Raw genomic sequence first — 27402 nt, 5'->3', positions numbered from 1 at the left:
CTAATGAGTAGGATAACCTGTGAAGAGCGTTTGTCAGCACTGGGTCTGTACTCGCTGGAGTTTAGAAGAATGAGGGGGAACCTCATTGCAAAAATACACAATAGTGAAAGGCTTAGATAGAATGGTTATGGAGAGGATGTTTCCACTATTAGGAGCGTTTAGGACTAGAGGTCATAGCCTCAGAATAAGCGAGTTTGGTATTCCGAAAAACGCAAGGAATCATGGGATTTGTCAAAGGTTGTAAGATATAATGGTGAATCGACTGGGCCACGCGTCGGGCGGCTTTCAGCCCCGACCTGGAGTTAGAGCTGGACCGGACTCTGAGCTTGGGGTTAGGCGAGGGAGGAGGAAGAGGTTGCTGCTGCCAATAGCACCACCATCTCCAACAGTACCCGCAGCTCTAGCGCGCGCCCGGCCTTCCATAGCCGGCAGGAGACCATCCGCTCTCTCTCTCTGACCAGGAAGACTCCAGCTCCGAGTCACCCGGCAGCTGCCTATATTCAGCAGGATCTCAGTGTTGGACTGAGGGGAGGGGACAGGCAGAGCCGAGCTGGAGCCAGTGGCTGCAAGTCCGGGACTGCCCCGCCAGCCCAGGGTCTCTCTGAACGCCTCCGGACAGGGATGGGACACCCGGGAGGGGACGAGGACGGCCCAACAGCAACTCAACAGCATCCACAGCGACGGAGAGCCTACCCCGACCCCGACTACAGACGAAACGCAAGCCTGCACAAATGCAGCACCACCGTTGCCAAGACTGTTTTATAGCTAGTAATCTATGACCTGGGCATGCGCAGTCGGAATACCGAACTCGCTTATTGAAGGACGTTATTTGAGGAAGGAGATTAGGAGAAATTTCTTAGGTCAGAGGGTGGTGAATCTGCGGAATTCTTTGCCACAGAATTAGGCCGAATAGCCTAATTCTACTCCATTCATAGACTTATAGAGTGATACAGTGTGCAAAACAGGCCCTTCGGCCCAACTCGCCCACACCGCCAACAATGTCCCAGCTACACTAATCCCACTTGCTTGCGCTTGGTCCATATCCCTCCAAACCTGTCCTAGTCATGTCTTGTTTAACTGTTTCCTAAACGATGGGATAGTCCCAGCCTCAACTACCTCCTCTGGCAGCTTGTTCCATACACCCACCGCCCTTTGTGTGAAAAAGTTACCCCTCGGATTCCTATTAAATCTATTCCCCATCACCTTAAACCTATGTCCTCGGGTCCTCGATTCCCCGACTGAGCAAAAGACTCTGCATCTACCCGATCTATTCCTTTCATGATTTTGTATACCTCTATAAGATCTCCCCTCATCCTCCTGCACTCCATGGAATCGAGACCCAGGCTTCTCAATCTCTCCCTATAGAAGGCTGATCTCTTCTGGATCAGCCTTCTATGGGAGACTTTAATCGATACAGACAATATCCACCGCTGTACCCTCATCAATCACCTGCCTGTCCCTGTCCCCAATTAACTTATTCTCTGCTGACTGTCCCTATTTAGTCTATTCTCTACCAAATGTGAGTCCTATACTGAAAAATCCTTCCCAACCTCTGATGTGGGGCTCTCTGGCCTACAGTTTTATGGATTATTATGTCTGGATCCCCTCTTAAACAAAGGAACAACATTGGCTACCCTCCGTTGGGAACTCACCGATGGCTAAAGAAGATCCAAAGATATTTGTCAAGTCCCCTGGAGGAAGCCTGTGTCTTGTGTGTCATAGTCATAGAGTCATCCAGCATGGCCCTTCAGCCTTACACCGCCCTGCCAAACATCAAGTATTCATTGGTACTAGAATCTCATGTTTCTTGTTGTTTTTGTGCGACAGAGTCCTGTGTTTCTTCCTGTGCTTGGTGCTAGGGTCTTGTATTTCCTCCTGTGTTGTCTGAGCTTTGTCTTTCCTCCTCTGTTTAGTTGCTGGAGTCTCATATTTACTGCTGAATTTTGGTGTCCAAAGTCTCAAGTTTCTTTCTGCGTTTTGCTCTCCAACTCTTGCATTTCTTACCACATTTAGGTGACCGAGTCTCATGTTCCATTTTGTTTTGGGCGTCTGAGTCTCATTTTCCCCCTATTATTTTGTGCCCGTATCTCGTGTTTCCTCGTGTTTAGGTTTTTGAGTCTCACCTTTTTTACTGGCTGGGGTGCCAGAATCTCATGTTTGCTCCTGTGTTCAGGAGACGTCTCCATTCAACTACTTAGCTGCTCGCTCGGTTGTTTTGTAAACTTTCACTCCCAGTGCTGCTCTGTTGACTAGCATTTGTCGGTCATGCTGAACTTCCTCCCAGCCATTTGTGTTCAGCAGTTTGCTTTTCCCCTGAATTACCACATTGTAATCTTTTTGAAACCTGCTTGCCCAATATCAGGGATTTGTAATCTTATTTTGTTTGGTTTGTCAATCTGCGTGTGAAGGAGGGATCAGTTAATAATGTTAATCTTGCTTGTGTTTTCTCCATTATCAACAAACGCCTGCTGATGAACTGTTAAACCAAATCAAAGAGGTGATCTTGCCCTGAAGACCGGGCAAGATCTTCCTGATCAGAAAATGAATTAACTGTGAAGTTTCCCTCACCTAATCCCTTTGGGTGGTTCCGCGAATTATTCCTATTCCTCAAGGCTTTCTTTTGCATCCTAGCAACCAGTATTTGGCCCCTCGAGTACAACACAGCCTGAGGCCAGGCAGCAGAACGTTGAGGACTCACTGTTCCTGCAGACTGAACGTCTCCGAGTGTAAACACTCATCTCTAAATCCACTGTACTTTCGATATAGATAAACAACAAATTATGTTTATCAATCAATCAATCAATCAACCTTTATTGTCATCTTGCAAGCAACAAGTACAGTGCAAAATGAAAAGACGTTTCCCAGTGAATAGCGGAGCCTCGCACATGAAATTTAAAACACTTCTCACATAATAACACTAAAAAAAACAATCCAGTCCCTGATGGAACAGAATAAATAGTTAAAATCAGGTAAAAAACACAATGTTAAAATACAGTAAACCAATCATAAAAAAATGTCCGGGGCCGCTGATTGAGTGGCCAGTGCCAGTTATTAAAGTGTCCGTGCCAGCCGCAGAGTCAAGTCAAGTGACTGTGAGTGCAGAGTGACTGTGAGTGCAGAGTGACTGTTTAGCAGCCTCACCGCCTGTGGTAGGAAGCTGTTTAGCAGCCTCGTAGTCCGGGCTTTGATGCTTCGATATCTCTTGCCTGATGGCAAGAGATCCAGGTGTGTGTGGAGGGGGTGCAGTTTGTCCTGGCAATTCTCTGTGCTTTCTTCAGACAGCGGCTCTGGAACAGTTCTTGTACCGAGGGTAGGGAGACGCCAATAATCCTCTCTGCTCCCCTCACTACCCTCTGCAGAGCCTTCCTGTCCGAGCAGTTGCAGGTGCAGTACCACGTATTGATGCAGTACGTGAGTACAGACTCCACCGTGCCCCTGTAGAAAGTCCTGAGGATGTTGGTGGGGAGTGAGGCCTGTTTTAGTTTCCTCAGGAAGTGCAGTCGCTGCTGGGCCCGTTTGACGGTCCCAGTGGTGTTCCTGTGTTCAGGTGAGGTTGTCCGTTATCTGCAACACCGAGGAACTTTATGCTCGGTTTTCTCTCCACTTGCAGTGCCACTAGTGTTGAGCGGTGTATGCTCAGGCTCGGCCCTCCTGAAGTCCAACCATCTCCTTAGTTTTTTCGACATTCAAGCAGGTTATTTTTGCCGCCCAGTCCACCAGTTGTTCTACTTCCTCCCTGTACCTTGTTTCGTCATCTCCACTGATGAGTCCCACCACTGAAGTGTCGTCCGCGAACTTTATGATTTTATTGTCCCTGAATCTGGCAGCACAGTCATGTGTGAGCAGTGTGAACAACAGCGGGCTGAGCACACAGCCTTGAGGGGAGCTGGTGCTCAGCGTGATCGAGCCTGAAGTGTTCTTGCCAACACGGACTGACTGCGGTCTCTCTGTCAGAAAGTCCAAGATCCAGTGACACAGGGTGGTGTTGAGGCCCAGCAGGGTTAGTTTCTCCACAAGTCTCTGTGGGATGATGGTATTAAACGCTGAGCTGAAGTCAATGTACAGGATTCTGGCGTATGTGTTCTTGTGTTCCAGATGCGCGATTACTGTGTGCAGCGTGGTGGAGATGGCATCCTCTGTAGAGCGGTTGGGGCGATAGGCAAACTGTAGGGGGTCTAACGATGAGGGGAGGCTGGCAGTAATGTGGGGTTTCACCAGGCGTTCAAAACACTTCATTATTATTGGGGTCAGGGCGACAGGGCGGTAGTCATTTAGGCAGGCAACCACTGGTTTCTTCGCTATGGGGATTATCGTGGAAGTTTTGAGGCATGTGGGGACAATGGCCTGACTAAGGGATCTACCTCCGTCTCTCCTACCCATGTCCATTTTCTTCTCTTTCCTCCTCCCACCTCTCCCCCTTTCCTTATATCAAGCTAGTCAAGAGTGTTGTCATATAGACTGACAACTGAACAAGGAAATTCCTGGGTACACAAAAATGCTGGAGAAACTCAGCGGGTGCAACAGCATCTATGGAGCGTTGCACCCTTGGGTTTCGGCCCGAAACGTTACCTATTTCCTTTGCTCCATAGATGCTGTTGCACCCGCTGAGTTTCTCCAGCATTTTTGTGTGCCTTCGATTTTCCAGCATCTGCAGTTCCTTCTTAAACACAATGAAATTCCTACCTGCAGCAGCTTAACAAGCCCATAAATGCATGCACAGAGATAAATATAATAATCAAATAAATTCAATGTATTAATAACTAATATTCCTGCAAAAATAATAAAATCCACAGTGCAACCAAAAGCAAAGTCTACAGAAGATCATAGTGCTGAAGTGGAAGTAGTGTAGAGTTCAAGAGCCTATTCTTGAACACGGTGGCCATGGTTGTCAGGCTCCTGTACCTTCTTCCCGATGGTAGGAGTGAAATAGAGTGTGGCCAGGGTGATGTGGGTCTTTGATGATATTGGTTGACTTTTTGAGGTAGCACCTCCTGTCTCTTCAACAGTGCAGAGATCAGTACATGTAGTGTCTACCACTCTCTATAATCTCCTTCATTCATGGGCATATGAGTTGCCGAACAAGGCCTGCAACTGGTCAATATGCTCTTTACCATACACCTGTGGAAGATCAATTCGTCGTCATTCCAAATCTCTTAAATCTTCTAAGCAAATAGAAGCTTTGTTGAATTTTCTTTTTGGTAGCATCAATGTGCTGGGCCCAGAACAGATCGTTGGAGATATGCATGCAAGCTGAAGCTGTCGACTCTCTCCACTGCCATCTTGTCAATGAAGACAGGATCCTCGTTTTTTTTCTTCTGAGATAAACAATCACTTCCATGGTCTTGCTGATGTTGGGATCACGATTGTTGTTCTGGCACCATTTAATCAGATTTTCAATCTCCCTCCTGTACTCTGATTCATCGTTACCTGTTATTCATCCAAAATTGTAGTATCTTTGCCAAATTTAAAGATAGCATTGGAACTGTGTCTGTGTTTAGGTCTTTGGGTGCTCCTGTGTTGATCTCTCCCTCCATTTCTGTCTCCCCCCCCCTTTCTCCCAACTTTTCTTCCTCCTTCTCTTCATCCCCTTTCCTCTGCCCAACCCTTCTTTTCTTCTCTCCCAGTCTTGCTTTAATTTTCTCTCCCCTGTATCTCTCCACATATCTTCCATCATGCCTCTTTGTCTTCCGATCTTTTCCCTGTAATGGCCACCATCATTTCACCTATCTGTCTCCTTTCTCATTCTCTCACCCTCTCTCAATTTTGCCATTTAATAAGTAGCTTCTTCACCTGGTCAAATTCTACCATGATGTATTGCAGTTGCGAAGATGCATTTGTGATGCTGCAGTCACATTATTTGCTCTCCAGAAGGTTCACCAGGGATACCCAGGAGTACTTGAATAGGGTCTTGCCTGGGACTGTTAACCCAGTGTGAAACTCTGACGAATGAGCAGACTTTGTGATGTAATTCACTGAACCAGCCCAGTGTCCTACTGAGAATCCCATCCTTTCCCTTTCAGATTTACATGGAATAGATCTCACAGTTCAGTGCTGAAAAACAGTCCACCAACTCCTGTGAATGCAGTTTAAAATAGACTATAGATCTGATTTTATGCCACCTTTCGTGACCAAAGAAGATAATCCAACCAATGAATTTTTTTGGGAGTGTTTCAGCAGTTGCTATATTTCCCTCTGAACCATGTCCTCCTCTTCCTGATAGTGAATGAAATACTGGCCTGGATTTTGCAGTCATTGAAACATTGCGTGATACTGACCTAAGCCGTAAGTCCATACTTATCCCACGGAAGTCTCCCAGAGGAAAATGCTCGACAAAGGCAGTTGCGACTTCAGTGGTAAGGCCCTGATAGACAGCAGAGATCCTCAGGCTTAAATCCCATCACATGGAAGAACCAAAACAAGCCTCACCCAGGAGTTCAGCAAACTGACAGACAGCTGGCTGATCCACACTCAAACCAGCACAATCGTATTTCTGACATAAGGACTCCAAACTACTCAAAAATAGTAAACTTGCTGCCTCACAGTGCCAGAGAGCCAGGTTTGATCCTGACTCTGGATGCTCTCTGTATGGAGTTTACATGTTCTCCCTGTGACCCCGTGGGTTTTCTCCGGGTGCCCTGGTTTCCTCCCACTTTCCAAAGATATGCAGGTTTGTAGATTAATGGGTTGCTGTAAATTGTCCCAAGTGTGGATGGTAGAACTAGTTTATGGGTTATTGTTGGTCAGTGCGGACTCAGTGGGCGGAAGGGCTTGTTTCAACACTGCATCACTAAATTAAACTAAACTAAACCGGGCTTATTGAATGTAGCCATGTGTCTACACTAGGAATCAAAGGCATTGTGGATATGGAAGGTGTGCTGAGACACCCAAACGTTAACTGTGCTGGTCCGTCATTGTGGCATTCATCATATTCAGAGGCACTCCTGTCATGATGGCATTTAGAACAATGGTGTACAGAGGAGAGAATTTCCTCTCCATTCCCATCATGCCTAATTCTTCTCTATGCTACGGGTGGACCATCCTGTAGGAGTCTGGCAAGCATGAAACTGCCACATGCTTGGTCCACAAACAGTGGAGAGACTGCTTAGAGACTGGCAGACAGGCATTTACATCAGAAAATTGAGAGTTCAAGTCCCACATCAGGAATGCAAGCAGATCCAGGATAGCAATCCCAGTGAAACAGTGAGTGCTGAATGACTGAAGAAGGGAGCAGGCCAATGTTTCCAGTGTAGTAGTGCTGGATTACAAGTGATGTGTGCAGGGGATCTGGGATAATATTCCCAGTGGAGTGGTAAGAAAGTGCTGGTTTACTGGAGATATGTGCAGAGGATTTGGGCTGCAGTTCCCAGTGTAGTAGCAAGGAAGTGCTAGATTACTGGAGATGTAAGCTCGGGATCTGGGCGACCATTCTCAGTATAAAGGTGGGATAGTGCTGGAATACAGGAGTTGCTCATTTTCAGATTATGTTAGATTCAGATTTATGTGTAAAGACGCAGAACACCGTTTCAGAGAGAAACAGAGACATCCTGCCCTATGTGTTTGCAAATGTTCATCACTTAACCAACATTAGATTGCCAAATTACTGTTTGTGGGAGCTTGCTGGTTGCAAATCGACAGCAGCACTGCAGCAATTTAATTCTTAGCTGTGTGAAAGAACATTACAGAATGTGCAGAGATCATGATACACATACTGTATTATTTCAATCCTTAGCAAATTGCACGGTAAAAAAACTACAGATCCTGATTATAACTCAGCCTGCATTAAACAATACTTCTGGCCCACCACACCACCCCACACAAAACAGAAATCTGTTAAGTGGACTGATCCGAGTTCAATAATGTGTTAGCTAATTAACATCAGTTGCATTTCACACTGGGTTTCTCTCTGCTTGCCTCTCTCTGTGATTAGAGTAAGGAGTAGTATTTCTGACTGTGGGTTTTGTGGCTGCGAGCCAAATCGAGCCACTCCTCACCCTCCACTGCTGCTCATTAACCTGCCCTGAGGAACTGATGGACCGAAACAAGCCACTCCTTAAAAGAAAGCACGTGAATTGGTCAGGAATGTGGGGCATCTGAAAGCTTCCCTTCTATCACTGCTGCTTCCTGGTTCTCAAAGTGAGTGTATAAGCTACAGTCAGTTCTGAGGGAGAGAGAGAGCGAGCGAGAGAGAGAGGCGTGTGTTTGTGGAACAGGTGCCTTGTGCTGTGAAAATCAGTGAGAGAATGTTCCAGAACCTCCAGACAACTTGGCTCACCTGACGAACCTGTTAATCTTCTCTCGGGGGGACACAAGGGAACCGACGTGAACTGGTCAACTGGATTCGACTGGAAATCTTTAAACCGAAAACCCGCAAGACACCTGCAAAGGGAACGTTCTGAACCAGGAAATAGTTGTGTGTTCCGGCAGCACCCTGGGTGAACTGCCTTGCAGTCGTGCTTTGTATGTTTTGAAGAAGTAAGGACTGTACGTGAAGAACCTTGTGTGTGTGAGTGAGCGTGCCAGCGGACTTTCTCCCTGAAGTCTTAGCCTCCACCGCTGCTGCCCTAGAAACCTATTCAAATGCAAATGTTCAAGGTGTCACTCTCGAATATCTGACTGTTGCACAAGGCTGGTCCTTCAAGGAATATCGAAGCCACTGAGGTAACAAGGACTACGCACAGCCCTCTCTCCCATCGGCACTTCACATTTCAGCAGAAAACAAGCAGGAAGTGGTTAACAGAGTGAAGTCAAGGATATCCCTTTCACTGGGCGCACTTTTCTCGAGAGATGAAGCCACGTTTCATGGCTCTCTGACTTCCAGAATGATTACGGGGTCGGGGTCAAGCAACAGGTGGAGAGAGTGAGCCGTTAACTAATGTCCTGTAATGGTCGCAACCTCCACCAGTGGGGCTTCATGCACTCAATGGAGTCTGAAGTAGCTCATGCTTAAGTCGGACGAGGGACAAATTGTAATCAACTTCTCACTGCAACTAGTTTCAGAACTAAAGGTGGATGCTGCTGACTTCACTCTCTCACCAGCTTTCGCTACGCTCCAGGGATTCCTCTTATTTATTTAATTTATTTTCATTTAACGTTCTGCATCCAAAATGATGGAAGAAGTTTCTATAACAGTAGCCTACGATGCCCACGTCTTCAGTCAGTTGGATGAAGAGGACACCTTAGCCAACATGGTGGCTGTGACAAAACCCAAGTGCACGGTAGGTTGCTGCAAGCTTAGCTCGGTCATTGAGGCAGAGCAGGAGCCAGCTTCAGGGGCTTCTGGACAAGTCATGTATCACTCTGATAGGGGGGGTAAAAGGTGCCCTGACCTGTATGAACAAAAGGCGAGGGGGTAGTATGTGCTATCCTGGTCAATATTTATCCTGCAACCAACATCACCACTGTACATTGTGCATTGTTGTGGCATTGTGATTTGTAAAACTTGTTGTTCACAAATTGATTGCATTTTTTCTTAATTACAACTGGTTCAAAAGTGTCTTACTAGCTGGGAATCTCTTAGGGATCCTGAACTCATTCCCTCTGCCTCATCTACCTCTCAGGGTTCTATTTTGGGTGTGATGTTGTCGAGGCGATGTTACTGGGTAGAGATTCAGGGGGTAGGGGTCCCAATTGCACTGCATTGGTATTAGTTTTGGTTTATTAATGTCACGTGCACTGGGATACAGTGAAAATCTTTGTTTTGCATGCTACCCCTGCAAATCATACCACGGTATGCGGCACGGTGGTGCAGCGGTAGCACGGTGGTGCAGCGGTAGAGTTGCTGCCTTACAGTGCTTGCAGCGCCGGAGACCCGGCTTCGATCCTGATTACGGGTGCTGTCTGTACGGAGTTTGTACGTTCTCCCCATGACCACGTGGGTTTTCTCCGGGATCTTCGGTTACCTCCCACACACCAAAGACGTACAGATTTGTCGGTTAAATGTCTCGCTATAGGTGTAAATTGTCCCTAGTGTGGGTAGGATAGTGTTAATGTGCGGGGATCACTGGTCGGTGTGCACTGGGTGGGCCGAAGGGCCTGCTTCTGCACTGTATCTCTAAACTAAACTAAACTAAATTAGTACATTGGGTAGTGCAAAAGAGAAAATAAACAGAATGCAGAACATGGTGTTCCACCTACAGAGAAAGATTAAAAATAAGTTAGAGTCTGCAAAGATGTATTTTGGAAGATCGAAAATTCATTGGTCGGCAGCGCCTGCCAGCTGTCCGACCTTCGGACCTTCGCTTACCACCGACACCACCATCCCTCCTTCTCATGGCTGATCATCGGTTCATGAGTTGGTTAGGGTGCCGGACTTTGCACGCAAAGTACGGTGCCCGAGCTAAAACCCCTCAGCTGGCCCGCCAGCTCTGCTTTGTGTGCAGTCCCGCACCCGGACCAACTCATCATTCATGGCGGAGTCAGTCAACGAATTGCCGTCGGGAATTTGTCCCTTATTTTGACCTTTTGTCCCTTATTTGGGAGTGAGAAAGTTGCCAACCATAGTGCTGACTGACTCTACATTGGCATATGGTTCCATGGATGCCCGCTTTGATGAAACTTCAGGTAACAGCCAAATATTTCCTCATGTGGCTGCGCATCAAAGTTTCTGATAAACTTCCACAAAACACTTTGGATGTTCTATCATAGTAGAGTCATTGTCAGCTTGAGCAATCCTAGGTAACTGGGGGGTAGCTTAAATGGAGTGTTCATTCTAAATTGGGTCTTGGGTTTTTACTTTGGAAGGCCAGGTACATGGGCATTTGGTTATCGCATAATTGAGTAAACCTCTTTCCAGCAATGTGAGTGGCATCCTCGCATTTTAAGCTCAGTTTTCTGCCTGGTTCTAACTGCTCACGTTTTGTGCAAAATCAATTCTGCTCCTGTGATCAGACACATAAATCTTCACAGGAGACATGGCTTTGATTTAACTTTAGGCCTCATCAGTTTAATTTGAGTGAACTACAATTAGAAAACTGCAACAAGGCATCTAATGAGATAGAAACCAAATGTACGGAGATGGCATGAGGACATGTAGGGCTATGAGCAGGCAAAGAGGAGAGAGGCAAAGGGAGGGAGTTTTCAAGGCAGCTGAATGCGCCGTCAATGGTGGGGAGAAGAACGGTGTGCAAGTAAAGCTGAAATTGTCAGATAGACAGCTTAGGACAATATAAAACAATGCTTAAGACCCTACCAAAATGGTAGGACAAAGTTCAAAATGAATTGCAGATGAGATGCAGACAAATTAAACAAATGAGCAGATAGCTACCAATGGCGATTATTGATGCCTGCAATTTGCAATGGGCCATCATTGTTTCTGCTGAGGAAATAAGTAGCTTAAATTACAAACTTTAAAAAAAAATTATACCTGTTGTCGCCTTGTAATTCCTGTTGAGGACCAGCTGCTGTTCTTCCTCAGCTGTCAACATTCATAGTTCAGATCAGGGATTAAGTAGAAGGATGATTAGCACTCATGATCCAGGTCTGTGTTTTTGCCTTTCACACCTAGGATGGAAAATTTGGCCCCAACATTTGCCCAGTCCACTCCTGGAAACATGTCCCACCAACCTGAAGTCTGCTCCTCATCAAAGGGGTAGGATGACTACCCGAAACCACAGGCCATGGGGCCTGCTCTCTGCCAATTGATGATCTGGTCTTGCACAGACTGATCCCACTGCATTGTGCATAGCTGTCTTACCTCTATTTGTCTGTCGCTCCTCTTTCTTTCTCTCTCCATCTCCTTCTCCTTTCTCTCCCTTCCTCTCCAACCACTTTTTGTCTGTTTTACCCTCCCTTTCTATCCCTTTCTCTTTCACTCTTGCTTTCTTTTTTTTACCCTCCCTTTCTTTTCCTCATTCACCCTTTTCTTTATCTTTCATCCTTCCTTTTTACCTCTTTCATCCTCCCTTTCCTGTCCTCTCACACTCTCTCACATCCTCTCTCTGGATCAGAGGTCATAACAAAGCAACAGTGTATTTGAGAGAGGGAATGAGAAGGGTGTATAAGGCACTCAGCATCCAGGCTGATTTATACCTCCCCTGCTGCTTTCCCCCACTGCGATTAGCTCACTCAGTAGAGAGCAGGGATTGAACCAGGAAACAAACCTGTAAGTCTGTGTGACCCAGTTACACACTGTGTGCCGTGCTGGTTCAGCCCTTAAAGCCATCAAGACATAGTCACCGAGCCTTGACTCTGAGCAGCCTGCTGCTGAAGAGGCAGTTCATACCTAACACCAAGAGCAGTGGTCAGCCATAAAATCTGCGTCTGAACATGTGAATTAATTTGCAGTGAACAAATTCTTGAATCTGTGTAATTTTATTCAACTGCAATTTCCACCACCTGTAACATAATGGCATCCCCAGGTTCATCTTCCCCTTCAATCCACCTTCAGCATTCCCAAGACATCATTCCACATTGGGTTATTCCTTGCTCAAGGCAGTTATCCCATACAACAGCAGGAGATGCCACACTTATCCTTTCACTCTGTCCCTTACAATCATTCGGAAACTCAAAAAGGTGAAAGGGCGATTTATTTGCACTACTTACAATTCAGTATACTGCATTTGGGGCTCATAATGTAGTCTCTACCCCACTGGAAAAAGCAAAACACATGCAGCATCTCAGCTTCTCCCTTATCCATTTCAGCCCTCTGGAAAGAAGATTCAACAATTTCAGCTAACCAACCTTTCCAGTTTGTGTCAAAATGGCCATTTCTCATAAGTTCATAAGAGATACGAGTAGAATTAGGCAATTCGGCTCATCAAGTATATCTGCTATTCTATCATGGCTGGTCTACCTATCCATCCTAACCCCATTCTCCTGCCTTCTCCCCATAGCCTGGCAGTTCTGGCATAAGAGCAGAGAATACTCAAGGTTCAGGCAATATCTGATGAGAGGGCAGCCCTTGGCCTTTTGGGTCGATGACCTTTTATGTTGAGAGATTGTTCTAAAATGTTAACCCTACTGAGTTTTCCCTGCTTTTTGATATTTACAACACCTTGTTCACCTCAAATCTGTTTAAATCTGAAAAAAACAAAGCTTGTTTCAGGCCAGGCATCAAGAAGCAGGGAACATTCTGATAAGCTCTAAGGGATTGGGTGTATCAGAGCTTTAGATGATAATGCCAAGAGAGGTGAATGCCGCCTATTAAAAAATGTATATAAAAGTGCCTTCTGGAGGTGGTGACAGAACATAACTGTTAATGTGATTGCGTTATCCCACCTCATAGATTTAGCTGCATATCTTATATCCAGTCTCTTGTGTTTTTTAACTTGAGGCTTCATCAAAAATGTCACATTGTTAATCAGTAAATTCAGGCAAGATATTGGTGATGTTTTACACAAAGGATGGTGAGTGTATGGAATAAGCTGCTGTCCGGAGGAGATGGCTGAGGCAGGTACTATCACAATCTTTAAAAAATATTTGGACAGGTACATGGATTGGTTACGTTTAGAGGGATATTGCCCAGCGCAGTGAGGTGGGGCTAGTGTAAATGGGGCGTGTTGGTCGGCGAGGGCATGTTGGGCCAAAGGGCTGGTTTTTATGCTTTATGACTATTAATAGTGATCAGTAATTCACTAGTAACCAACAAAACCGAGTAAAGACTAAAATGCTGGAGTAACTCAGCGAGTCTCTGGGGAACATGGATAGGTGACGTTTCATCAGACTGGTAGAGAAAAAGAAAGCTGGAAGAGTGGAGGGGCAGAAGAAAGCAGACAAGGGGGTCTTTTTATAGTAGAAGGTTAGACAAAGGCCAGAGATGAACAATCACAAGGTGTGAGACAAAAGGATTAGAGAGTTGTGAATTGTGAAGCTGGAAGATTGACGAGGTACGAATTGTTTAGGAATGTAAGGGGAGGGGAAAGTAGGTGCAAGGTCAGTCAGGGCTCGGCAGGGGAAGAGGGTGGGGGGTTTATGGGAGTGAGAGGGTGTCTTGTGGTGGTTACCTAAAGTTTGAGAATTCAGTGTTCATACCGTAGTGTTGTAAACTACCCTAGCGGAATATGAGGAAATCCATGCAGTAACATGGAGAACGTGCAAACTCCGCAGACAGATCCAGAGGTCAGGATTCAAACGGTTGATTGAGCTGTGAGGCAGCTGGATTCATGGTGTGCCCCTGTGCGCAATTAAAAGTAATGTTCAATAGTTCAATAGTGTTTTATTTGTCACATATGCAACTGCACAGTGACATTCTTAGTGGGCACCAGACCCTCTGCAATCTCAGCATCTGCCTGTATCCATTTCAGCCCTCAGGAAAGAAGATTCAGCAATTTCAGCTAACCAGTCCTGGCATAAGAGCAGAGAATACTAGAGGTGTTTGATGGTGGGTCAGGCGATATCTGAAAGGAGGGCAAGGCTTGGCCTTTTGGGTCGATGACCTTTTATGTTGAGGGATTATCGTCCTAAAATATTAACTCTGCTGAGTTTTCCCTGCCATTTTATATTACATGCTTTAAATGCCAGCTGGAGGTGGTGACAGAACATAACTCTGAATGTGATTGCGTTATCCCACCTCCTGTAAGTCTCTACAGTGAGGACAGAGGACTGTTACTGCAATGCCACTAGTTAGTGGGCACTCTGTAAGGAGCCCAGGGTCACAGACATCACTCATATTCCATTGAGATTCTGACATAGTTGGAATTCCGGCGACAGAATTTCTTTCGTAGCCCAGCTTAGGTAAAATTAGTAATAAAGTTACAGGCAGCCAGAACAATGACTGGAATTGTAGTGTATGTTTGAGTCGATTTTCTCTGAATAATTCCCAGCATGAACCTCTAACGTATTTCACATCCCTAAGATGCTATTAAGATTGATTATTGTAACCCTAGCACCAGCCCAAATAAAAGTAATTAACAGCAATATCAACATTGAAACTGGACTTTTCAAACGGAAGATTTGGTCTCACACACTGCCAGCGGATTAGCAGTGCAAAATTCTTGCAATTGCATTCCATAACTTTGCCTAGAGTAACCCAGTAACCCGATTTCTTTGTTGTGGGTGACTGATAATCAGGCTGTGCGGTTAATGACTTTTATTCACACATTTCCGAGTGGTTAAATTAAAGATATGACAGAAAATTAGAGATGGGTGGATCACAATCAGTTTCTTGCTTGATATCCCTGTGTTGAATAGAAGAGATGTCATTTGTTGATTGCCATCTTAGCTTTCCCTTTCTAGGATTTGGTTATTGTGCTCTCCTGAATTATAAACAAAATTGCTGCCCTTAAATGATCTTGTAAAATGGTATTACGGTTAGTTACTATACACACAAAAGTTCTCGGTTGGAGGAAAACTCAATGTGATTATTCTGGCACAGTTAGCATGACTATGCAGATTTTGTGTATGAAGTAATTAAGGCGATCAGGGGAAGTAGCAATAAAGTGGAACTATCAAGAATGTGTGAGTCAAGTTAATAATAGGAAGACTGAATATAGACACAAAATGATGGAGCAACACAGCAGGACAGGCAGCATGTCTGGAGAGAAGGAGCGGATGATGTTTTGGGTCGAGACCCTTCTTTCGAGTGTCTTTGGCGTAAACCTTCCTTCCTACACATTAATACTAGGAACATATGTTAATCAGAGATAAACACAAAGTGCTGGAGTAATTCAGTGGGTCAGGCAGAATCAGAGAATGCTCGCTGGTGATTTGCCTCACTTGTTTACCTCATCATCACACTGTTCTCTACAAGGCAGCCATGACTTGGTTGAGAACATACCCTTCTAAAAACAAACTGCTGGAGGAACTCTTTGCTCGTTGCTGTCTTTGGGGGCAGATACTCAGTGCAACAGAAGGCACTATTCTCTCTCCCAGGAGGATGCCAAAGATCCAAGGCAGTATCCTGAGGAAGAGAAGGGAGAGCTTCATCAGAGGAAATAGATGGTCTTGTAATGTTTGTCACGTTGCTGTTTGTGGCAAATCATCGCATGTGATCTTCCTGCATGTTTTTCTCTAATATAATGGTGACAATATTTTCACCTGTGGGAATCACTACAGGATTTGTTGCCCATCCCCAATTGCTCTGAGAAAATGGCGGCAAGCTATCTCTTTGAACTACCGTGATTCAATGTATTATGATAGCGCAGTTATGTAGAAGATATGCACTTGGGATCAGTTACATAATTAGGATGGTCAATTGGCTAACTTATGATGCATGCTTGGACAGTTGTTAAACTATACGCAGTGCTAAGTATTCCATGGTCTGAAGAAATGTCACCCATTCCTTCTCTCCAGAGATACTGCTTGTCCCGCTGAGTTACTCCAACTTTTTGTGTCTATCTTTGGTTTAAACCAGTTTGGTTTAAGCCAGGAGAAAGGTGGAATGTGCAGGAAGAAACTTCCTGTACATTTCTCCTTTCTTCCTGCACATTCCACCTTTCTCCTGGCTTCTCTCCTGATTAAATGGATTAGGATGTCACGAGCTTTAGTTTAGTTTATTGTCACGGGTACCGAAGTACAGTGAAAAGCTTTTGTTGCATGCTAACCTGTCAGCAAAAAGACCATACACGATTGTAATCGAACCATCCACAGTGTACAGGTACATGATGAAGGGAATAACGGTTAATGCAAAATAATGCCCAGTAAATTCTGATTCAAGATAGTCCGAGAATCTTCAGTGAGGTAGATAGTAACTCGAGACTGCTCTCTTGTTGTTGAGTCCAGTTGCCTGATAGCAGCTGGGAAGAAACTGTCCCTGTGCATTTTCACACTTCTGTACCTCTTGCCTGATGGGAGAGGGGAGAAGAGGGAGTGACCGGGTTGAGACTTGTCCTTGATTATGCTCGTGGCCTTACCGAGGCAGCGTGAAGCATAAATGGAATCTGTGGGGGGGAGGTTGGTTTGTGTGATGGTCTTGGGGGGTGTATACAATTCACTGCAATTTCTTGCAGTCTTAGATGGAGCTCTTCCCAAACCATGCTGTGAGGCATCCTGATAAAATGCTTTTTAGGGCGCATCTGTAGAGGTTGGTGAGAATTGTTAGGGACATTCTTCACAGATGGGTCATTCCACAGAAATCCAGCCACTGAGAGTTTTCTTGGTCTTTGGGCAAAGCCCTATGGGACTCGTGTGGCAGCAGCTCGTATGTAAAATAATGCTTGAGCTGCTCAAGTACTGACCATCTACAGAAAGAGTCCAGTCTACCCTTGATATTCCATATTCCAAACCCGAGCACCCGGGGAAAACCCACGTGGTCACGGGGTGATCGAACACACCCGTGGTCAAGATTGAACCCGGTCTCTGGCGCAGTAAGGCCGCAATTCTACCGCTGCGCCACCGTGCCGCCCCCTTGGTGAATTGGAGATTTTGAGATGAATTGTTATTAGGTAAGTGAAGGAGCCAAGGTCAATTTGTAAATCTAATTGCAAATCTCAGCCTTTATGCGGACGGTCCCGTTAACAAGCCAGCCCGCACCCTCACTCTTTATTGATGTTTCACGGAGCTATATATAACCTTCACCACTCAGGGAATAATGATGGGATCTATCAGCTGCTCCCTCAGCAAGGAGAACTTGCCACTGATGTATTCCAGAGGTGTTGTATTATTTCCACTAACCACCCTCTCTGCTTCAATCTTTCCAGGTGCCAACAAAAAAGCTAAAGAAATACGAGAAGGAATACCAGACCATGAGAGAGCAGCAGGCACAGCAGGAAGATCCCATCGACAGATACAAGGTAGAGAGAGCGAAACGTGTCAAACTGGCCTTGTTTGCTGACAATGCTGGGGGTGCACTGAGGGATTGGAAACTCAGAGCCACTGAGAAAAACAGGATCACAGTCTGGAGCCTCTAGTGCAGGCTGCACTCTCAGTAAAAAAGTACTGAGGTCAAATGAACAAGGTTAACCTTGAGAGTTCACAGCGCGTCTGTCTGGGTTGTTTTGTAGAGCAATGTGTCGAGGAACCAACCAGGAAGCAGCCTGTTTAGATATGGTATTGTGTAATGAGACAGGATTAGTTAATGATCTCATGAAGGTCCTCGAGAAAAGAGAATCATAGCATGTTAGTCATGAGATGGGAGGCCCCTGTTGAAAGGTTGCTGATGAAATATTGCAACTGATTGGAAGATACTGACCATAAGTTGTACGTCGATAGGTAGATGTGGAGAGGGATGAATCTGGAAATTAAGGTCTTGAAATGGGGTGGGGGTGACGTGTGAGGGGGGGGGTGTTGGAAGACTGATTTAAGGTCATACACCATGGCATTGCAAAAGTAACCAGGAACATATACTTGCCGGAGTGTGTACAAGTGGGAGTCATTCATAAGTGTATAATGTGTTCCCATAAGTATGAATGGTACAGTAAGCAAGCCCAAGGGGCCCTAGATATTGAGGGGGTATTGTGGGTTTGACGAAGAATCAAAAAGGAAGCATATGGCACACGTTTAGAGGACTGAGAATGGGAGAGGCCTATCAGAAGCATAGAAAGCGTATGGAGGTATACTCCTGGAAAAATAATTAGGAGGCAAAATGGGAACACAAAACCTCACTGGTAGACAAAGCTAAGTTTATTACGGGCCAGAGGGTAACCAATATAAGAGTGGGACCCATTAGGGAACAATAATGGAAAATGGAGAACTGGTTGTGGTTCTAAATAATTATTCGATTTTGGCCTTTACAGTTGAAGGCATTAAAAACATACCTGCACTACTGTAAAAACTGAAGATGCAAGTCATTGGGTTCAAGGAACTGCCAACCTGTAATCTCATTAATTTTGGAGATTTCCCCAAGGATTTGAAAACTGGAAGGGTCATGTTTAAGAAATGAGGGAGAGAGAAATCTGGAAGCATGAAAGGTTAGACCCTAATGCCCCTGTCCCACTTAGGAAACCTGAACGGAAACCCTAGGAGACTTTGCGCCCCACCCGATGTTTCCGTGCGGTTCCCGGAGGTTGCAGGTGGTTGCCGGAGGTTGCAGGTAGTGGAAGCAGGTAGGGAGACTGACAAAAACCTCTGGGAACTTCCAGGAACCGCACGGGAACCTTGGATGGGGCACAAAGTCTCCAGAGGTTTCCGTTCAGGTTTCCTAAGTGGGACAGGGCCATTAGTGTGCTATTGCAAAACATTGAAATCTTGCATTCAGAAGCAAATAGCAGGACATTTATAAAATCAAGCAGAATCATTGTGGTTTATGATAAGGAAATTGACAAATATATTACAGTTATTTGGCGTAATATAATGGATTGATATAGCACACGTTGATGGAAGACAAAAATGCAGGGTTTGAGGTGGTTTATTAGCATGGATTGAAGATTGAAGAATAGATAACGGCTGGAAAACTAGGTGATTTGCAGATTGACAATCAGTAACTAGTGAGATGCAACAGGGGTCAGTGCTGGGACCTCAACACTTCATAATCCATAGTTACCTGTTTATTAGTTGCTTCTTGGAATAGTGCAGGACAAATGAAACGGACAATAATCCAAAGAGTCATTGCAGTGTGCAGTGCAGCCTGTATGTTGCTGTACCTCCTTTCCAGTGGAGTGACATTGTGTAATGAGGTGGGGCTTTGTCGTGCCTTGTGTTGTACACTCTGCCTGCCCAAGGATTTTGGAGCCAATGTGCATTTTTCAATTAATTCCCCCCAACTTGCTCCTTTTGCTTGGCCGCAAAGTTTTGGGCTGTTTGTAAGAATGTACATTGTGACCAGCGAGATGTCATAATTCTTTGGTCAGAAACTCCTGACTTGTATGTTACTCATAACCAAAATGCACTTATGGGAATCCGATAATCTTGTCCTCATATGTTACTAATTTTAATTTGTAGACTAGTTGATAAACATTAATTATCGTGGTTAGGTCAGTAAATCGATAAAGACTTGGTCTTTTCATACCTCATGACTGCAGTGAAAGTCCTGTTCACAGGTTAGCTGTGGAAATTGAGAACTGAGATACTTATGATCCCAATTCTAACCCTTCCACCACACACTACCCTCTGTCTTCTTTGAATAAACCAGTTATGATTCCAAATGAAAAATTTACCATGAATCCCATGCATCGTCTGGATCCACCTAGCAAGAGTGCCTTTATCAAATAATTTATGAAATTCCATGTGGACAACATCCACTTCATCAATCACCTTTATCACCTCCTCGAAAAAATTCAAATTCATCAGAGATGACCAGCCATGTACAAAGTTATGCCGATTGTATCTAATTAGCCTATTCTTTTCCAAATGCAAGCAAATTCTACCCCTCAGATAACCTACCAAATAGTTTCCGTGCCACTGATGTGAAATTCACCAGTCAGGATTATCTATTACCGATATTAAACCAAGGAACAACATTGGCTCCTCTCCAGTCCTGGGACCTTGCCCTTGGCTGGAGAAGATACAAAGATCTACGTTAAAGCCTCAGCAGTCTCCTTTCGTCAGGATCTGAGGGTTTATTAACTTTAATCTGCTTAAAGAAACTGCAAACCACTTCCTCCCTGATCTCAAAATTCCCTAGCATCTTTGTATACCCCTTACTGATCATACTATCCTCCATGAACCTCTCTTTGGTGTATACCAATGCAAAGTACTCATTTGGTTCCTCACCTACATCACCTAACTCCAAGCACACATTGCCTCCTTTAACCCTGACTAACTTTATTTTCTCCCCAATTGCCTAATTTTTAATGAGGGCATAATAAACCTTGGGATTCCTTTTAATCTGACCTCCCAATCTGACCTCCCTGTTGGCCCATCTGATTTCCCGCCTGAGTTCTTACTGCTTGCTTTATATTCCTCAAAGGTCCTGCCTGATTTCATTATTTTGTGCAGTAACTCAGCACCAGCCCAGTTCAACTTCAGTTGACAAAGTCACCATTACATTTGCAAAGGGAGGTTCCCACCCAAGCAGCCGTGTTTACCTGCTCACCTGAAACTGCAAGCTGTAACTCAAAACAGCCTACAAGGAATTAACTGGGAAAAAAATATTTAGCTCTGACTGTTAACTTGGGATAGATTTAGTAGCAAATGTACCTACATCTTCCTTTCTCACTGATCAACGCCCGAACTCTCAGATCGTTGCACTCTGAAATTTACTTTGTACTTTTGTCTCTGGCTGATGTGACTCTTGTTTGATCTTCAATATGTGTATTTCATGTCAGTGTTCTTCCTGTGTCTGATGGTGAGTTCCCTCGTGTGTTCAGCCCATCTTAATGCTCTCCACATAGTGGATTGTTTTGTTACTTTTCTATTTGTGAGCAGTAAGCACAGCTGTACTATCCTTGTTTGCTTTCTTGTCTGAAGAAGAGTTGCAATCCAAAACGTCGCCTGTCCATTCCCTCAACAGTTGCTGCCTGACCCGCAGAGTTCCTCCAGCAGCTTGTCTTTTGCTCAAGATTCCAGCATCAGCAGTTTCTTGCAACTCTGCTGTGCTCCCCTTGTTCTGCTTGTATATTAATTGCACTTTTCCCCTGAAACCCAGTTGGTAATCTTTTTTGTGGCGCTGGTTCTTCACCCTCCTTGGACTGGTGTTCTGCGAGATCTGATTAATTTTCCCCATTTCCTTCTCTTCCTTTAGTTCATTTCATTTTCCTAAAGTGGGACACATGACGGAGAAATACTTGAAACGACTTTCTACTCAGAGATGGCAAAGCTCCCGCCACTTTAATAGGAGGCAGCCCACAATTTACTACAGATTGGACCATGGCCATCTAGAACCAGTGCAAAGAATTCCTTATAATACAGCAGCATCTGCCTCGTAATTCCCTAGGACATGAGCATGAGTCCAGGATGCAAAAATAGCCTGTCAACGGAGTATTCTGTTTGTTTTTGAAATGCATGTTTTCACCTCATTATCTTCCTTCGAGAAAGAGAACTTTTGGACAGATCTTTGTCACCTGAAGGTGTTTTGTCGTGCAACTGTTGAAGTCTAATTACAGTCATGATCCAGGCGAGAGTGCGGAAGCTTCCACGGACGTCAGTCAAATGAGCAGCCGAGTCGTTTTGTGGTGGCGCTGAGGATGTGAGGGAGAACTTTTCAGATAGTGCCCTGAGCATTGTGCATCTATTGAGCAGACACCTTCAACGCCTCATTCAACGTCACGTCTCTGATGGCGGCCGCCCCCAGCTTTTACTCAACGACATGGTCATGTCTTAGCCCACATTATGTGCTCACAGCTCCATGGTGGCTTATTCCCACAGCCTTCTGACTCGGGTGAGAGTTCTGCCAATGGAGCCACAACCTACTGTGGAGGAACCAATATACTCTTGAACTAAAATGTTGTGATCTCACCACGGTCCATCAACTGGATTTAAAAGACATAACTGATAATATTTTGGTGTAGAATGTTCCTTCTTCTAATGCTGAAAACCTGCCTTGTTTAAATCTGGGTTTCGGCTGGTGCACACTGCCAAACCTGCTGCGTATTTCCAGCACCAGCACAAACCTTCCTATTGCTGTTCCTCAGTTATTATGTGCAGTGGTGCAGCTGATATTGTTGTATTTTAATACCTCTTCTGCCAGATCTTGCCGGGAAAACCAGGAGATGAAATGAAGTTTCTTTTGATACTTACACTATTGAAGGCAACATATAAACTCAAGAAGAGACCATTCTTGCCTCTGAATTTTAGCCCTATTTTGGGATCGAATTTACGTCATAGTTTCTTTGCAAAACAAACACCATTATTCACCCCGGCAGCATCTCTGGAGAACACTTAGGTGATGTTTTACAATGGGACCCTTCGTCAGAAACGTCGCCGATCCATGTTCTCCGGAGATGCTGTCTTACCTGCTGAGTTACTCCAGCACTTTGTGTCTATTTTCACACCAACATTTGCAGTTCTTTACAATTTCTATTATTCACCTTCTCCTCAAACTTTCCAATTCCTCTTTGTGAATATAAGGATTCCTTTTGAACGTTGTGTACAGTTGTGTACATCGATCACATTGCATTTATGGCATCAGAAAGTTTTCTTTTATCTTGGCTTTTCTGTATCCAAATCCTCTTGCCTATAATTTCTCTACAGTGGAAGTTATATTTGTCTTTTCAATTTCATTGGTAATTCTTTGTGCTCAGTTCCACGTTCTACCTTCTTAACTTTGTGCCCTGGTCATTCTAGTCTTAGAACTTTCCCTATAACTCAGATCACCCAATACTAGTAAACTTGCATTGTATGTGTGGTGGTTTGGGAAGAGCCTAAAAGTGAACACAGTACATTAGATGTGACCTTGCCATTGTTTTGTGCAGTGACCTCCCTCCTGCACACAATGCCTCTTTATATGGAAATACTGTGACTCGCTGCCGTCTATCAGCTGGACTGCACTGTGGCATCGCCAATAGAACCACTGCCTCACAGCTCCAGTGACCTTTGTTCAAACCTGACCTATGGTACTGTCACTGTGGATTTTGCACGTTCTCCCTAAGACATGTGGGTTTTCCCTCGGCCCTTTGGTTCTTCCAACAATCTAAGGCCAAGTGGGTCAGTAGGTTAACTGCCCCTCATGGGTATGTGGGTGGTAGAATGGGAATGGGAATGTGGGGAGAATAAAATGTAGTGGGTTTCAGATTGGTGATGGCTAGTAATGGCCCAATTTCGACATAAATGGAACATAAATACATTTTAATACCATCCTTTGCTAGCAGCCTTTTGATGTTGTACTATTACTACCTTTAAGTCATAGTGTTTAAAATCTTATCAGTCAACTTCTTGCCTGGCGTTAGGTAAAATGTTTTTACTTTGAACATGAAGGGGTCTTTTATAACTCCCACCAATGCCTTCACCATCCACTTCTACATTACCAAAGCCCCCTAATTGACTGTCCCCCAACAGCTGTCCCACAGTCTGCAGCATAAAACCAAACACCAGTGGCGCAAGCTGGTCACTGAAGCTGGTATTGAGGTGGGCTTTGTACGGAATGAATCGCCTCCACCCCTCCCTAACAAACAGAGCACAAGGCCCAGGCTGATTGAGAATAACTAGCAAACTCACCATAATGACCATCACTAGGGCTAAAAGCGTTAAATCACGTGGATAATTTTTGCATTCAATAGAATATGGAAGCTTATGGGCTTTTGAAGAGATTAAAGGATTTAATAGGCTAGACGGAAAATTATTTCCTTTGAAGGAATCCAGAAAAGGTTTTAGGACCTTAAAATTGTGCAAGGGTGATTTTACAAGCAGAGTGGTGAGAATCTGGAACATCCACACTCCTCCCATCTTGGCCTACGGCTGGAGAGCAGATGAGGGGCCTTGAGCGGTTTTGGGCTGCATTTGCAGCGAACTCATCCTCCACTCTAAGCTGTGGGATCCACGTGGGACTGAGGTTAGTTGAAGGCAGTTATTGACTGCGTATCAGCCTTGATCTAACGGAGCGGTGCAATGGGCCCATCTACTGAAATATTCTAGCACCTTAAAAAATATTAAAAAGTGTTTTAAAGTTGTCTGTGACACAAGGTGCAAGATCAACACTCTCAATACCGATTCCCTTATCTCACTTCCCCTCCCTCCCACATAGCCCACTCATCCCATCTCGCCCTCAACAACACCCAGGCTTCTGCCACAGCTTAGAGTGGGGAATGTGGTCTCTGCAGATGCATCCCAAACCCACCCAAGACCACACATGGGGCACCTCTGCCCTCCCTCCCCTCCAATCACAGAAAAAAATCAGGATAGGGCTGGGTGTGAATTTGCAAATGTTGGTGCTTGCTGTCTCCAGCTGTGCAAGTGCTTGCTTTGTTTCCACTCTACTGGTCTCCCTTTAGCTGGCAGAGTGACGGTAATGGAGTCAAATTCCTCGGCAACCATGAAAGCATCTGCAGTCACTTCACATCATGAGGTTGCTTCAATCTCCTGGATCAGTGTAGCCAAAGCCTCTCTCCACTGTAATATTTATTGTGTAGAGACAGAGAGACTGGGGATGTTTAAAACCAAAATAACACTCCTCAGTATTTCCAAGCACACAAAAACATTTATACAGACTGCGTTTGTCACATCAAAACTGTCAGCTTTAACCTCAGTTGTGTTCACAGGTTGCAGTTATGTTTGGCATGTGACACTGCAGCTTGCTGTGATTCACACAAGCAGACCCAGAGCCTGACATGAGGACTTAGAGAGTCATAGAGTTATACAGTGTGGAAACAGTCTCTTCGGCCCAACTTGCCCACACCAGCCAACATGTCCCATCTGCACTAGTCCCACCTGCCTGCGTAAACCTCTAAATATGTCCTATCTATGTGCCTGAATAAATGTTTCTTAAACATTGTGATAGTATCTACCACAACTACCTCCACTGGCAGCTCCATACTCCACCACCCTTTATGTGAAAATGTTATCCCTCAAGTTCCTATTAAATCATTCCCCCCTCACCTTAAACCTATGTCCTCTGGTTCTCAATTCCCCTACTCTGGGCAAGAGACACTTACCCGATCTATACCTCTCATGATTTTGTACAAAAAACTTGGATTCCTCCAGCACTTTGTGTTTTGCACTTAGATTTCCTTCTCTCCACCTTATCAGTATTATCCCTTTTTATCATCTCTGCCATAATTTCACTCCACCCGACACCCACGCAAATTGGCATTCAGTCAAAAGGCTGGGGCTGTGGTCCCTGTGGACTGTGAGGTGAAGATGCAGCATTGCACTTGGGAGTCATGTAAATAGCTGCCAGTCCCCAGATGTGACTGTGATCAATGTGAAGGGTGTGTGTTTTCTAATTAACACGCTAGGTTTTTAGATAATTAATGTTGCAGCTTGAAACTCAAATGATAATTAACAGTCAGGCCACCTTTATGAAAGATATTCCCGTTCTGAGACGGGGTTGAATTTGCTACTCAGGGACCAGTTGTATCAGGAAACTACTCTTGAAATGTTAAATGTTGTTGACTTTGTGAATGTGAATGGCAGATCCTATAAATTGGGCGATCATTCTGGAAAGGAATGATGTGAGGGCATTCGTGTCTTCCATGCCGGGGTTTATTTATCCCCAAGTTCCCTGTTTCATTACTGCCTTGTTGCCAGTTGGTTGATACTCCCCAGTGTTGCTGCCCTGCACATCAGAATGACTTACAGAGGTGTTCTGAGGAACACGATGCACCTTCGACAGTGTTGCATTTAACAAAGCGTTTGTGCTGGCTGCCATCCCTATGTGTGATGTGGATCTTGTAAATGTTTTTAAAATTATTTGTGGAATGCTCATTTGCAACAAAATAAATTACATTTAGTAGCTGGTGTTTAGCTGTGTTTCCTGGTGAGGGATGTGGCAGAGATCCTGTGAATTAACAGGACCTGCCTCTTCCGAACAACCAAGTTCTGCATGAGACCTATGGCAGAAACAGTGTCCAAGAGCAAGTCACCACAAATGTCGATGCTGGACCCACAACACTATTATTTCCATTTGTAAATGGCTTCACTTGGCATTGCATTCAAAATAGATTTGGCAATGGGTAGCACAGGTAGACATTGCATGGCGGATGTGACAAGTCAGTCTGCCGCTACTCTAACTTGATGGACCACACTCCTTCCAATTGAAACACCAATTCACTTGCACTTCTTCCACACTAGTGTACTGCATTCACCATATGGTCACCTCAAAGTTGTAGGGAGTACATACAACTTTGCAGGCCACCCCCCACCACCATTTATTCCCAAGGCTTCCAGTCACCCCTCACTCTAAAGGGCCTGTCCCACTTGCCTATTTTTTCGGCGACTGCCGGCATCATATCAGTGTCACCAAAAGATTTTGAACATCAGCGGCAACAAAAAAAAATAGTGCGACACTTGAAAAAACACCACGCATCATACGCCATCACACCGCAAATTTTTCAGTGACGTGATACGTCAGTCAATGATGCCGGCAGTCGCCGAAAAAATTGCCAAGTGGGACAGGCCCTTAATTCTTCATCCCATTCCCTGCACTCTTCCAATGAAGCTCAATGCAAGCTTGAGGAACAGCATTTTCATCTTCTGACTTGGCGCTGCCAGCTTTCAGGACTCAGTGTTGAACTCAACCACTTCAGATAATTTACTACTAAAGTACTTCATCTCCCATTTTCAGCATTGTTTTTTTCCCCGCTTTTCTGGTATCTAAGATTCATAAGAGATTTCCAGCATCTGCACTGTGCTGTTTTGAATTGGAGCAAATGTCAATCTAAAAGGGAAATGAGGCAGATTGACAAAGATTTGTCACGTAGCAAAATATAACAGTCAGGAACAAGCTGTGAAGCATTCTTTACAATCAGTTATATTGTAAGCAAGCAGCACTGGGCATTTCAGCCTATCCATTTCTTGTTCCCACTCTCCACGTACAGTATTGCTTCTGTTCCACTTCACTCACCTTCACTAATCACCTTCCTTCACCCATCAGCCTCTGTCCAATAATGGACATCAGCCACATGTCCACACGTTAGTCATGTGACCTATTACAAGGGTATCAGCAGAGTAACCTTCAAGACAGCAATAAAATACCAGGGTCTCATCCATACCCCGTAA

General features: G+C 44.8%; 1 protein-coding gene across 3 annotated transcripts in view; it reads left to right on the top strand.

Moving 5' to 3' along the window:
• The window catches only part of rabgap1l (RAB GTPase activating protein 1-like), a 268209-nt gene that overhangs the window by 220218 nt on the left and 20589 nt on the right, over window positions 1–27402 (top strand). For 2 of the 3 annotated variants that reach the window (XM_055642029.1, XM_055642027.1), the window contains exon 20: window positions 17574–17666. In XM_055642029.1, coding sequence (XP_055498004.1) covers window positions 17574–17666 — 93 coding nt within the window. Of the gene's footprint in view, window positions 1–8118; window positions 9216–17573; window positions 17667–27402 lie in introns of those variants that run through there. The other variant, XM_055642030.1, reaches the window with a different exon arrangement.

The sequence above is a fragment of the Leucoraja erinacea genome, chromosome 10 (genome assembly GCF_028641065.1).
Source record: "Leucoraja erinacea ecotype New England chromosome 10, Leri_hhj_1, whole genome shotgun sequence".
NCBI classification, from domain to species: domain Eukaryota; kingdom Metazoa; phylum Chordata; class Chondrichthyes; order Rajiformes; family Rajidae; genus Leucoraja; species Leucoraja erinaceus.
This window is presented reverse-complemented; position numbering and strand designations above follow the sequence as displayed.